The 14,174-nt window shown below is 44.6% G+C and overlaps 1 protein-coding gene across 2 annotated transcripts; it reads right to left on the bottom strand.

The window, feature by feature from the left end:
* Positions 1 to 10: 10 nt before the first annotated feature.
* Prpf4 (pre-mRNA splicing tri-snRNP complex factor 4) lies at positions 11 to 14,001 on the bottom strand. Of its 2 annotated transcripts, NM_001106659.1 has the most exons (14): positions 13,900 to 14,001; positions 13,049 to 13,226; positions 10,824 to 11,010; positions 9,628 to 9,715; positions 9,017 to 9,096; positions 8,782 to 8,875; positions 8,190 to 8,284; positions 7,527 to 7,585; positions 6,283 to 6,406; positions 4,923 to 5,012; positions 2,094 to 2,216; positions 1,871 to 1,978; positions 1,674 to 1,792; positions 77 to 1,225 (listed from the first exon to the last, which is right to left on the bottom strand). In NM_001106659.1, exons 1-14 carry the CDS (start codon positions 13,924 to 13,926, stop codon positions 1,032 to 1,034), a joined length of 1,566 nt encoding a protein of 521 aa, NP_001100129.1. In that variant the 5' UTR covers positions 13,927 to 14,001; the 3' UTR covers positions 77 to 1,031. The 2 variants fall into 2 exon arrangements, with proteins under 2 accessions (XP_038965394.1, NP_001100129.1); XM_039109466.2 differs by lacking the exons at positions 9,017 to 9,096; positions 9,628 to 9,715; positions 10,824 to 11,010; positions 13,049 to 13,226; positions 13,900 to 14,001 and having other exon boundaries at positions 11 to 1,225; positions 7,527 to 7,624; positions 8,782 to 8,798.
* Positions 14,002 to 14,174: the final 173 nt, after the last annotated feature.

The following is a 14,174-nucleotide window of genomic DNA, read 5'->3' as shown; positions in this document are numbered from 1 at the left end:
AAAATAATGCTTGGAGGTTTTATAGTAAGAGTTTACTCTCAGCAAGTGTGTATGTGTGTGTATACACAAAAGAGTTTATGTTTGGGAACACCCAAACATAAATTAGAATTTTTTCCAGTTACTTTGACATGAAGTGTTCTTTAATACATAAAGTACACCCATTAAATAACCAACAGGAAGGAGGTTGTACAACACAGACATCATGTTTGTTTTAAAAAACTCCTTTGAATCTGGATACAATGGCCAGACTGTTTTATCACGAAGGATGCCAAACTTCAAAGCCAAAAGGAAGAGCTCTCACAAGGCCCAGTGTGCAGTTCTGAGTTCCTGATGCAGTGAACATCCTCTGTGGATGCCACCAAAGAGGGACAGCTTTACAGTGGAGCCATCGCACAGACGCAGTCTATGGCTCCAGTCCCATTCTTGGGAGCAGGAAAGGAGCTGCTGCCAGGCACATGCCCTCGGAACTGGGGAGATTTCATACAGTTCAGCCATCTTGCTTGCTGAATCACACGTAGTCCCAAGCACACGCCGTGTTCTAGAGAGCCAAGTTCAAGCATAAAATACACAACTGCCAGGCACAACAGCACATTTCTGTAACACCATCACTTGAACGGCAGGGGCAGGGGGATCACTTACAATGTGAAGCTTCCAGACACATATACCAAGTTCCAGGACAGTCAGGGCTATACATAGACTGTCTCAAAATGCCAAATAAAAAAACAATTAAAAATGAAAGAATAGTCACAATCCTGAGTGCTGAGGGAGGCCATTCAAATGTGTTGAAGTTTTGCAGACACCTACATAATGTCTATAGTTTACGGCAGAACCTGAGATGAGAACTGCGTTCTAACCACGAAGGGCTTGCTATCGCCTAAGGACTGGCTTACTCAGAAGTGGGGCTGGCGTGAAAATCCAATCCTACACACGGTATTTGGCAGGAAACATGATAGAACACAACACAATTCTTTTCCTCTGAGGAAGATGGCTCCTTAGTGAGACACAAGGTCAGAGTCCTCCCATGGTCTTGCCTACTCTGCCATCCAGAGCTTGAAGGTTCTGTCATATGAGCAAGTGGCTATGAGCTGCCCATCAGAAGAAATGTCTAGGCCCATCACTTTGCCCTCATGCCCAGCCAGAGTCTTCAGTGGGGACCAGCCTGGGTGGGTCCAGATCTTGGCTGTGTTGTCATAGGCACCCGTGAGCAAGAAGTCCCCATGGATAGCTGCAGGAGACATAAAGCAAATGTGAGGAACTCCAGGGTTCAGAAACAGCCTAGGAAAAAGACAACGATCTTCCAGACAGACCGACCACATGCATTCTACATTCCTAGGGGGGCCTCCAAGATGAGGGACAGTCATGAGGAGACTGAGGACAACCAAGTAACAGATGAAGGCTGTGTGGCTGCTCTTCCCCTGGTGGACAGTTTGTTCAGTACCATCAAGCATCTAGTTAGTGCCTGACCACCCATGGAGCACAAAATGAAACAGAGCCTTCGCAGAACTCCCTGCCTCAAGTGCGCTCTGCACAGTGCTGTCTAAAGGTGTGGCAGAGGGAAGGACACTGAAATTTGCTTCTTTAACAATGCTCCATGTCCATGTCTACTGCCCAGGATGTATTTCATGAAGCAAAGGGTGTCTGATATTAAGGCTGAGAACAAGAGAAAAGCTTACGCTCAAACTTGACACCAGTCACTAAGTTCTGATGGGCGGGGATGGTGTAGACACAGCGTCGCTGTCGAAGATCCCACACCTTGCAGGTGTTGTCACCACTGCCAGTGGCAATGTGGTAGCTGTGGATCAGATGCATCAGTTAGAAACATAGAGTGCTGTCTGACCTGGACCCTTCCCACTCACTGAGTCTGCTTTACCCATTGGGGGAGAAACTTATCCCGTAGATCTCCTTCAGATGGCCTTCTAGGAACATAATGCAGCGTCCTGTGCGTAGGTCCCAAACTCGGCCAAAGGCATCCAGTCCCCTGAGGAGACAACATTTGTGTGAACATATGGAATACAGTGTGACAAGAAAGCGGGGTTGCCTAAGAGGTGAGACTACTAAGCTGCCCTTCCCTTGCTTTGTGGAGGAAATCTTACCCAGTGCCAGCCAAAGAGCCATCTTGATGGAAGGCAATGTCATACACACCCATGCTGTGGCCTTCCTGGTGTAGAATCTCCTCTTGAGCCTCTAAATCCCATAAGCGCCATGAACGGTCATAACTTAAAAATAAATAAGAATAAATTTTCCAACTTACCAAAATTATACCAACGATAAATCAGCAGATTAAGTGTCTATGACAAGGGGTTGGGGATTTAGCTCAGTGGTAGAGTGCTTGCCTGGCAAATGCAAGGCCCTGGGTTCGGTCCCCAGCTCCGAAAAAAAAGAAAAAGAAAAAAAAAAGTGTCTATGACAAGGAACTATAGATAACCATAGCTTAGCTCGCCGCTGGTCAACCATACTACCAAGAGCTGCCAGGCTGGAGGGGGACGGCTGAGGACAAAAGCAGACTGCTCTTCCAAAGGTCCTGAGCATGATTTCCAGCAACCACATAGTGGCTCACAACCATCTATAATAAAATCTGGTGCCCTCTTCTGGTGTGCAGGCATATATGCACATAGAACACTACTAAATAAATCTAAAGGCGGGGCAATTGTATCCTAAAAAAAGGAAAGAAAGGAAGTAAGGAAGGAAGGGGAAGAGAAGGGAAGGAAAAGGAAGGAAGGAAGGAGAGAGAGAGGAAGGAAGGAAAGAAGGAAGGAAGGAAGGAAGGAAGGTAGGTAGGTCTTTCTGACATGAGCAATGCCTCACCGTCCAAGAGTCTGTTTTAGTTGACAGTTGGGAGACCATGAACATTCTGTACTTTAGTGGGTATTCTTTAAAAAACAAATTCCCTGGATTGGGGTTGGAGCTCAATAGTAGGGAGGTCTTGCCTGGTATGTGCAGGGCCCTGGGTTCGGCCACGAGCACAAAACAAAAACAAACTTCTTGAAGAATGGCCCAGCAAAGATGGCACTGCCTCCCCCTCATTCCTCTGCTGCACTCCTTCACTCATCATCAGGCATTTGTGTATTTACTGGAGACTCAATTGAAATTTGGGCATTAAAGAAAGAAAGGACAAATAGAGCAGATCTAGAAATAGACCCGAATGTGTACAATCAGAATGTTCTCATTAAAGGTGCAAAAGGAATTTTAATGAAAATCTTAAAGGATGGTTGCAAACAGGTTTTGGTAGTACAAATACAGAACAGATAAACTCAGGAAGGGCAAAGCAATTGGAGCCTGCACTAAAGATGTGCAAGATGTGTGAGCATGTGGCAAAATAAGTGCAACGCCATCAGGGTGGGACACTGACATGAGGTATTACTGTGTGCTCTACTGTGGGCAAAACAGTACGACTGGCAACAGCAGACACCGACACAGCTACAAACCAGAGTGGGTGGAGCCCAGCTGTTTCTAAGATTTTATTCTGGGGAACAGCGTCTCACTATGAAGCCCAGACTGGCCTCAGTTGTGAGGCCCTTGTGCTGAGTGTTGGGACTGTAAGCATATGGCACTGAATCCAGCTTGCCCAAATCCTTTAAAAGCTAACATACATCTACTCTATACACCACCACTCCACAAACTAGCAATTATATTGTAACTATCTAAGAGCAAGGGAAAGACAACCACTATATCTACAAAAAGCTTCAATAAGGGTATTTATAGATGGCACAGGATGTTATTCCAGAGGACCCAAGTCCCAGGACCCACACAGCAGCTCACAATCATGCGTAACTCTAATCTGATGCCCTTTTTCTGGACGCAGGCAAAAAACTCATACACAAAACATGAAAAAAGGGTGTTTACAGTAGTTTTATCTTGACTGGCCACAACCTAGAAACATGCCCACATGTCCATCAACGGGAGGATGCATAAACCGTGGCTCAGACACACAACACACTACAACTCAACAACACTAATGGGTATAAACAGGCAGAATGAACGCAATCAAGTCATAGGTTGTTTGGAAGGGGTGGGAGAAACATTACCTGTACTGATGAGGGTGTGGGTCATAAGCAGTATGCATTTGTCAAGGTTGAATTGTACAATGAAACAGTCACATTCTATTTTATGTTGGTCAAACATGAAGGATTTTTAGTAGAACTAAGCCTTACTAACCAACCTTACAGAATCAGAAAAAGAAGCCAATATGTCAGCAGGGAGAATTTTACTTAAAAAATTGCTTTTTTGCAAGATAGAATTTTTCTGTATACCTGACTGTTCTGAACTTGCTTTTTAGCCCAGGTCTGCCTCGAACTCAGAGTTACCTACCTCTGCCTCTCGAGTGCTGGGATTAAAGGCATGGGCCACTACCATGCAGCTCTTGTTTTTATTTATTTAAAGATTTATTTATTTATCATATACAAGTACACTGTAGCTGTCTTTAGACACACCAGAAGAGGGCATCAGATCCCATTACAGATGGTTGTGAGCCACCATGTGGCTGCTGGGAATTGAACTTGAGACCTCTGGAAGAGCAGTCAGCGCTCTTAACCTGTTGAGCCATCTCTCCAGCCCTTATTTTATTTTTAATAGTCTTGCTATGGAGCCCAGGCTGGTCCTGAACTTGTGATCCTATCCCTTCAGCCTGGTGAGTGCTAGGACTACAGGTGTGTGCCGTCACACCCAGCTGAGGGAGATTTTCGGTATGACGCGTAGCACACTCAGTGAGATATCAGAGTAAAAGTACTCTGCCCTGACTATATCATACTCTTTTATTCTGATTCAATTACTGAAGTTTGAGGAAGTTCTAATTAAATATTCTTGCTCTAAAAATACCTGGCAGATGGAAAAGGATTATCAAAAAAGGATTATTAATCCTTCGGTGGAAAAGGATTATCAAAACCAACAGGCGTGCACAAACCGGGCAGTAAAAGATGGCTTACCAGGTTGTGCCCAGGAAACGCCCTGACGGATGCCACATTACCCGAGCCACACGGACTGTATGGCCTTCAATATCTGCCACTGGCTCATCACTGAAAGGAACCAAACGTACAGGCATTAAACACCTAGAGCCATGCAGATGCCCAGAGTTTACCTACGGCTGCACACACCTTCCCACTCCAGTTCGTATCAGGCATTACTGTGTCCTTGCTACGCCGAGCAGCACCGGGCACTGACAGGACCAGGCTCTGTGCTAACTGCTAACTGTCCTTGCAAAGGGTTACAATCTTAGGGATAACAATAATTTAAGCTACTTGCTAAGGTTCTGTGACCCCAGGGCACAGTGATCACTTCTCAATTTGGCTAGTTCACAAATTCTCCATCTAGGATGAGAGAAAAGTTCTTGCTGAACAAGACTGCACTGCATCAAAGCAGTGCTTGGATTCAAAAAAGAAAATTGACTTTGGTGGAGGTGTAGATATAGAATACAGAAATCAGTTTTGGTCCAAGTGGGTTCCGGATTATCCTTCTTAACCCTTAGCTCATTCAAAAATCCAAACAGAAAAAGGGATGGTAGGCTAGACTGACTCAGTGTCCTCTGGCTACCTAGCAACCACAGGAAGACATACACAGCAGAGAGAGGAAGTACACAAGCCTAAGGAGAGCAATTAGGAGTGCTGTCAGCGAGCACGCAGACCCAACCAGTGCCCACGGGGAGAAGCACTGCTAAGTACTACAGAAGCCAATTAAAACCTGCTCTGCCCGGAGCAGAGACCCTATCTGGCAAACACTGAAGATGCTAATTAGTCTCTTAGAAAATTCTGCAATAAAAAACTTTCCTATGCTTTCTCTAGGAAAAGAAAATGAGCATTCAAATGTCTTTTAGATTACAATATGCTTTCAAAATTGAGTGGACTGGTAAAAACACCCACATGAAGGAATAAGATGGGCAGAGGATGACACAGCGGCCTTACTGCCAGACAGAACCTCCTTCCCTCTCCTCTGTGGCTGTGCCCTAAGGCACGAGAGGCCGCCAAGATGACCATCTTTAGCCCATCTACAAAACAGTGCATTTCTCCAATGCTAACCTACCATGTAGGTTAAACTGAATTGTTTTAGAATGTGAGCCAGAAATCAGCAACTACCATACTAAAGGCAAATTTGAGTGTCAACGTCAGCAAGGAAAGCAAAAAAGTCTAGCACACCTTCTCCAGAGAAGAAAGACTTCTTCTATTTTCAGTGAGCTCCCTGTACTCTTAGAGCATGTCTGGGATTAAATGTCACACTTTTAGGCCTGAAGGGCCAGTCAGCCGCCTGTGTGCTTTAGAGATGGCGGTGTGGCCTGCAGAATGGCAACGTCACCTGTCAAGACTCCAAAGCTTCACAGAGCCATCAGCAGCACAAGAGGCCAGGTTGACATCTTTTTGGTCCAAGGAGACAGTGGATTTGGGATGGAATACAATTGCTCCGACATTTGTATTATGGCCTACAGAAATAAAGGAGATCAAGTTAAAGTGTTCTCAACTCTTTGTAACCTAAAAGCAAAGAATGACGACTATGAACATGGAAAAGTACACATTGGGAAAGTACATAATGTGAACACAGAATTAAAACGACTATTCAACTACTAAAAAAAGAACATTTATATTTCAGACAGGGTCTCTCTGTGGTCTTGGCTAGTCTGGAACTTGCTATGAAGACCAGGCAGGCTTCAAATTTAAAAAGATCTACCAACCACTTCGTCCTGAGTGCTGGGATTAAAGGTGTGTGCCACCATGCCCAGCAATTTATTTTTAAATTATGTGTAAGTACATATGAAGGCAGGAGCCTATGGAGGTCACTGGATCCCCTGGAGCCAGAACTACATACAGAGAGCTGTGAGCTGCCTGTTTGGGTGCTGGGGAACTCAGCCAGGGTCTAAGAGCAAAACACATGTTTTTAGTCACTGAACAATCTCTCCAGCCCTTCCTCCCAAATTGTTTGAAACAAATCACTTTTTAAAAAATTTAAGACAAAAAAAAAAAATAGGGCAGAAACTGACACAATGGACTATGTATCTGTCAACTCCAGCACTTGGGAGGCTAAGGCAGGAAGATACTGAATTGGAAGCCATACTGGGAAACAGAGGAAGACTCCATTTTCAAAGAGTAAATAAACCAAATCAAAATAAATAACACAAAATCTTGATGTCTTTTAATTTATATGCTGTAAAAGCCAGAGCGTGGCTGGACAGGAGGACAGACTGCATGAAAGTGAGGTCACGATACTCTGGTGCTGTGGAGAGAGAACCTCACACCCATTCACATACAAATGCAATGCATCAGCTGGAAGGACGGCTCATCAGGTAACGCTCCTCAGAGGACCTGAGTTGGTTCTCAGCACCCACATCAGGTGGCTCATAAAGGCCTTTAACTCCAGCTCCAGGGGATCAGACACCTACAGCTGGTCTGCAGGCATTTGTTTACGTACACAGAGTGCATGAGCACGTGCACACTCACAGAAGCAAGTGCTGTGTATGGTATCTATCTGAGTGTCAGCCCAAGTTTCACCGTTTAACAGATTTTGATGGGAAAGAATGGGAGCTCCTGACCAAGACTGTCACTCACCTCGAAGAGTGTGAAGGAGGCTGCAGTCAGGGACAGACCAGAGCTTGCAGAGCCCACTCCTATCAAACACAAAGCAAAGCATCTCAGCCAGGGTTGGTCTGGGAAGGAAAAGGAACCTTCGTAACATCATTAAAGGACAGTTTTGTCTTGACCCTATGCACCTGACAGGCCATCAGAAAACACACACACACGGCTTTCTGGAGAGCCACAGCAGCTCTCAGGCCTCTTTTAGACTCTCATGGAATGCAAGCTGCTACTTTTAATGTCCAGGTCAACTTGCAAGCCAAAGGTAAGATAGTAATTAACATTTACCAATGGTACAGATAAGAGTGCCAAGACTTCCAAAGATCACCTACGCCAAGACCACAGAACTAAGACAGAAAGGTGGGACTAAGCTCAAGACTACTTGGGTCTACAATGTTCCCTTATGAGCCACTCCAGGACATAATAGATATCACATGTCATGGGTCTCTGGGCACCTTTGTGACTAGTCAGAACTGCCAAACGAAGCTGTCAAAGCAACAGGCAGGCAGAGCCATGCCAGCTGCTCACAAGGAGCAGAGGAAGAGGACAGAGGAAAAGAGACCCGAGACAAAGATACTTTTTCTTCCTGAACCAATGCCCAATTTAGGAAAACATTAATGTATGTAAAGTAAAACTTACCAACAAGCTGTGGCTAGCATTTTAGAATTGGGGCTGAAGTGACAGTAGGAGATTGGCCGGTCATCTCCAATCTGACTGCAGAAATTATTCAAAGACTAAAAGGAAAACAAAAACAAGATAAACTTTGGAAAGCCAATCTAAGACTTCTTTGGCTTTTTCACTTTTGGGGGGATAAAGGGGAGTGGGGGGAGGTAGAGAAGGAGGCGATGGTGGTAACAGACTTTCAGGTCAACCAATTCAAAGACTTTTTAATGCTTGCTGTTGACAGAAGACACTAACGTTGACGAAAGAAAGGAATCAAGGCTTGTCCGGAATGCCACTTGTTTACCACAGCTTCACTAGCTTTTATGTCAGTTAAACACAGACAAAAACCAGAGAGAAAAGCAAAGCACAGCCTGACCTATTAGAAGGGAGCAACCAGGAGCAGAAACATCGGCCCCTGTGAGCCCAGAATGCTCCTGTCACCATGGCTGATGGTGCCTCCCACATCCCAGATCCATCAAGAGGCATGTGCTAACTGTTTTTACCCTCCTGTGAGTGGGCCAAAAAGAGAAGCTAATAATTTAAGACACTACAGCGAAGAGCATCTTACCCGGAGAGACTTGTGCAGCTCCTGCATCTGGGAGGTTCTGGTGGTCTCGGGAATCTCCTTATGGAGACGGGCCTCCTCCAAGCGTTTCATTGCCCTGTGACCCATAAACATCATCACTAAAGGAGTATCAACAAGGGTCTGAGCGCTCTTTAATCTTTAATTCTCAATTCTATGCAATAAGTGCCTATCCTCAGTCCCTGAAATGATAGAATCTTTCTTCTGGACCTCTGCTTACCTGGGGAGTGAATAATTGGCAATCCACAATCTGGCCACCTTCAGGCTATTTGGCCCTTCATGGTACCAGGTTTGCTGATACTGAGAAGGGAATAACAGAAGAAATGTTAGGTCTGAAAAATGCCTGCTCTCCCAACAGCTGCTCCCCCCTGTGACGTTCACAAAGATGACTGGTTCAGTAACAGAACAAACTAGGCACTTGTCCTTCTATTATTTACTTTTTACTTAATTATGTGTTATGTGACTGTGGGGATGTGCATATGAGGTCAGAGGATGGCATCAGATTCTCAGGGTTAGGCATCACTAGACTCAGGTGTTGGGAACCCAACTTGACTCTTCCTGAAGAGCATTGTGCACTCTGACGGGCAGAACAATCTCTCCAGATCCCTAATTTTTCCCTCCTATGACTTCTTAGTTTCTGGTTTCTTACTGAGTCACACCAAGAGTGCCGTAGCTATTCTGAAAGGAGAACTTCCAGCACCATCCCCAGTCACATAAAAATTACCAATTGCTGCCATCAACCGGTCCCAAATCCAGAGCCTGCGGACACCTCTCCTAACTCCAGCAAAGCAAAGCACTGGAAGAATGTTCTTGAATTTCTACATAGCTTACCTCTTCTTTTGACTTCTTAGATTTTTCATCATCTTTTTTTGTCTTTTTTAAGGCATCAGTCCCAACCACTGAGAGAATATTTCTTAACCTGTAAGAGAAAAGGTCAGAAATCAATACGGATGAGGTCCAGTGGGGTCCATTACCACTTGTGGGAGAGATGTGTCATGATCCCTAAAAGCTTACAACCACAGGGAGCAATGAACCTTACCCACACTGTGTTTGTTTCCCAACTCTACATTCTTATGATAAAGTTTAATTCATAAATTGGCAAAGTAAAAGGTTAGTAACAATAAACCAAAACATATTCTTATAATTATGTGAATAAGATCTGTTTTTCTTTCTTTCAAAATATCTTATTCTAGTGCACACTACTAGGAAGGCAACATGGGAACAGCAGATGAATGGACAGACCGGACGGTATGTAAATTAACATCTGTAAAGTGTTTACTTCTCGCACTTTCCCAGTCAATAGTTTTGGGCCTCAGGTCACTATGGTGAGAGTAACAGGAAAAGTGAGAACAGGAGAAACACTGTGCACCTTTGCACTTTTGCCTCTCAGACGCCTCTGGTCTCCCTCAAGACTCAAGTGGGCATGCTGAGCCCTTCTATACTTTGTACCTGAAGGCTCCTAAAGCCAGCCATCAGCAATTGCTCTGTGCCGTTTAGAGCCAAATGGCTTAGACCCTGTTGCTGTTAGGCGCTGAGGACAGCGGGATCCACTGATGATGTACAGGGCACTGATTCAGGGGCTACAAACATTTAGTGATGAAGAATAGTTCCAAAGGAACTAGGCTTGATGGCATACACTTTTCACCCAGAACTTGGAGGCAGAGGCCTTTCACTGGTAGACCAGCCTGGGCTACAAGTGAGTTCCAGGCCACTGAGGGCTGCACATCAAGATCCCGTATCAATAAAATAAGAATTAGTAGGCAGGTGTGTTGTGAGCTTCAGGCCAGCAGAGGCTATATAGTGAGACCTATCTTAAAAGAGCAACAACAAAATTCGAATGAAAGGATAATTCTGAAGGGACTACATGGACTTACAAAACAGCCCAAAATGGCCTAGTATATCCAACAAACAACTTCACAGCAGAGTAGGAAAGTGACTGACAGGAAGTTGTCACTCTCTTCACAATCCATGAAACTACTAGAACCCTGTGACTTCAAAGACAAATAACAAGTATAACTAAAGGACACCTTTCTCTTCGTTCAGCAGGGCCCTCTCCAAAAAGTGTGATCGGTTCTCCCAAGGCTCTAAGGCAAGCCTTGACCTCTGAGTCATCCGTGGAAACATTGATTTGCCGGGCTCGCTTTCTTCTTTCAAACTCTGCCAAGACTTCAGCCTGCCGCTCACTGATGTGCTCCTCAATTTCAAAGACTTCTCCTATGCAAAGAACAGGTAACACGGGGAAAGAACAATTAGCTGACCAGAGTCTGTGTGTCCTAGAGTACAGCTTCTTAAACTGGATGGAGGTGCCACATAGTGTGTAAGTGTGGGGCTCACAAAAACTTCAGCATATTGAAGGGTTCCTGCAACCAATAATCCCAAATCAAATTCTGTAACGCACTTACTGTCTGCCATGCCATGAGACGCTAAGGAAGACCCTGCCCCAAAGTGGCTCAGAGACCATTCCATGTGATGAACTGCAATGTCTTTATTGTACAAAGTTTTTTTGCTCTTATAGAGACATAATGATTCAGTTATGAGGAAAAGATTTAACTTCCTCAGCATCAAGTATCAAATAGTTTGATCTTTGGATTATACTGTGTTAAAATGTCTGATTATTTAAAACCGCTGTTTGGCCACAATAACAGAGAGATGGGGAGAAGCTCAGGGTGAGAGCTCAGTGCCTGTAAGTTCAGCACACAGAGGCAGCACAGAGACCACCGGATCAATGTCATACTTGGCCACAAGGTGAGACTGAGGGTCATATAGACCTTGTCAGGGAGAAAGGACAGAAGGAAGGGCTAACAGCAAGAATATTCACTATCTGAGCTGCTGATTAAAAAAAGAAAAAAACAAAATCAAAGTACTATGAAAAACATTTGAAATATTCTCACTTGTAATATTAAAATTTCAGGCAAGATTTACTTCTTTATTAATAAGTAAGTATGTCCATCTCATTAACACTCAAATTTCCTTCGGTGTTTAGAAGTAAACTATGTAAAGCTGCACATATACACCCTTCTATCTTACTTTTTAAAGCTTACCACTCTCAGCTTATTAAATGATGGCAAACACATAAACCTAAGTGATGCTTTAGACTGAGAGCAGGAAGATGCGGGCTACCTCTTCCATTTATTTCATTATCTCTTTACATGGCTTAGAACATCTCTCATTTGGAAAGCCTGACAGAGATGTTGCTTCTTGCCTGCCATCTGCTGAAACAGTACCTCACACACATTAACTAGTGAGAGGAAAAAATGATCGTGAAACACGGGACTCCTCTGACAAATAGGAAAGGCTTTTTGCGTACTATGGTGACTAGCTTTGAAACTCACAACAAACACTCACATTGGGAATGAAGACAGGCTTGAAGACATTAAGAATAGTGGAAGTGTGTATGGATAAAGTGTGAGGATTTTTTTAAATGCTCGTAATTACTTAGTTAAATCAGTCAGATGCTGGCGGCACATGTTTTCAATCCCAGCACTCTGGAGACAGCAGCAGGTGGACCTCTGAGTCTGAGGCCAGCCTGGCCTAGGGCTACACAGAGAAACCTTGTCCCGAAAACCAGAAACGAAAATGAAAACACAAACAAAAAACCCCACAAAAGTAAAGGAGAGAATCCTATAAACAGTTATGCATTAATGCCAAAACTACATTACCTCTCCCAAAGACAAATACACCTGATGAATCCAAACCCAAACATCCACTGAGTATGCAGATAACCAGTAATTCCTGCAAGGAACTGTATAAAATGTAAGAAAACCACTCGCTGGGTAATGCCAGGTAGGCAAAGTAGATTGAGGTAAAAACAGAAGGGTAAGGTTGTATGCATGTGCATGTGGAAGTTGGTATGTCTCCCCAACATTCGATTCCACCACAATGAGCTTTAAAAAAAAAAAAAAGAAAGAAAGAAAAAGAAAAAACAAGCCAGCAAAAAACGTGAGTTCTGGGGCTCAATCTCAGATCCTAATGGTCACACAGAAAAGCTTTCGGCACCTGAAGTAGCTTCCCAGACCAATAAGTTTTGATCCTATAACATGACTCATCAGAGGGGCACAGTCGTGTACACCTGATTCTAGTACCAGGGAGGAGGCAGAAGCAGTGTGAGGTCACAGGCAAGAGTGTAGTGGAAAGATGAGAATGTGGTTCAGTGGCAGAACAGTTGCCTAGCATGCAAAAAACCCTGGGTTGGATTCCTAGCACTGTTAAAAAAGGGGGGGAGGGGGTGTGTGATTTTCAACTTGCATCTTACCAGACGTTATATTAATATTTCCTGCTTCAATGCCGGCTTTGAGTCCTTCTTTTCCCAAAATCCCAGACTCTCCTTTGGCCAGGCGTTCCCGCTCTTTCTCTTCCAAGCTTCCATAATAGATGTGTGGTTTCTTCACAACAGGAGCAACTAAATCGTCAGGTGCTTTAGTTTTGGTTGTCTGTTAAATCAAAGACCCCGATTAAGGTTTGGTCCTAGCAAACCATGCTTTCCAAAAGAATGAAGGAAATGCTGAGCCTTCATTTTATTTCCTCTCACAACTAGGACAAAGTCGAAAGTGACTTTGCGCCGAGCTCACGCTCTCGTTAAATTTGGCACACAATTACAATTAAACAATTTCTGTCTGATATGTCTTGGTTTGTTTTGGGGCCTGTTACTTTAATCTATTCGAAATGCAATCTCCGATTTTACGAAAATAACTTCTCGCCACTGGACATACACCCAAAACAACCCAAACAATTCGGCGCACCAAGTCACAATGTTACTGGAATACACATTTCAAATACTTTCAGAGCCTATTAGAAGTTGGGAGGCCTCATAAGTACCAGTCGTACAGCTTACGTCAAGACACTGCCCGATTTCAAAGAACTGTGCTTTGGAGCAGTCAGAAAAAGTGTTGTTCACTGCTCAGGGCTTAAGTAAGAGCAGTGCAAAAAGAGCTGCAGTTTAGGCGTTTAGAAATCAGGAAAAGGCTGCTAAGGTCCACACCACGGTCCCCCAGCCTTCCTCCTCCTCCTCCTCTGCCCGGACCCGTAAGGTAACGGCCCTTTCCCACGGGGACCGCGTCCTCCCTAGGAGAGGATAAGCATGAACTTAGATGCGGAACTCCGTACCGTGGAGGAGGCTCGTGAGGAGGCCATGCCGGGCTCTGGAGCCGCGAGGCCCTAGCCAAATCCCGTTCTGCTTTTCAGACCGGGAACCGCGCGCCTAGCAAAGTGGAAGTGCGTCACTGGCCGGAAATGTACCAGTTCGTGCTCTAGGAGTCGCGAAGTATCTTGGGAGTGGTAGTTGCCAAGTGTCGGCTGTCATCGATGGGCGTGGCCTTATAGAGCGGCACAACCTCTCGGGAGAAGAGGCGCGTGGGAAAAAAAGGCGCAGAGCAACTTGG

The sequence above is a fragment of the Rattus norvegicus genome, chromosome 5 (genome assembly GCF_036323735.1).
Source record: "Rattus norvegicus strain BN/NHsdMcwi chromosome 5, GRCr8, whole genome shotgun sequence".
In the NCBI taxonomy this organism is placed as follows: Eukaryota; Metazoa; Chordata; class Mammalia; order Rodentia; family Muridae; genus Rattus; species Rattus norvegicus.
The sequence above is the reverse complement of the archived record's forward strand: the minus strand, read 5'-3'. Positions and strand labels throughout refer to the sequence as shown.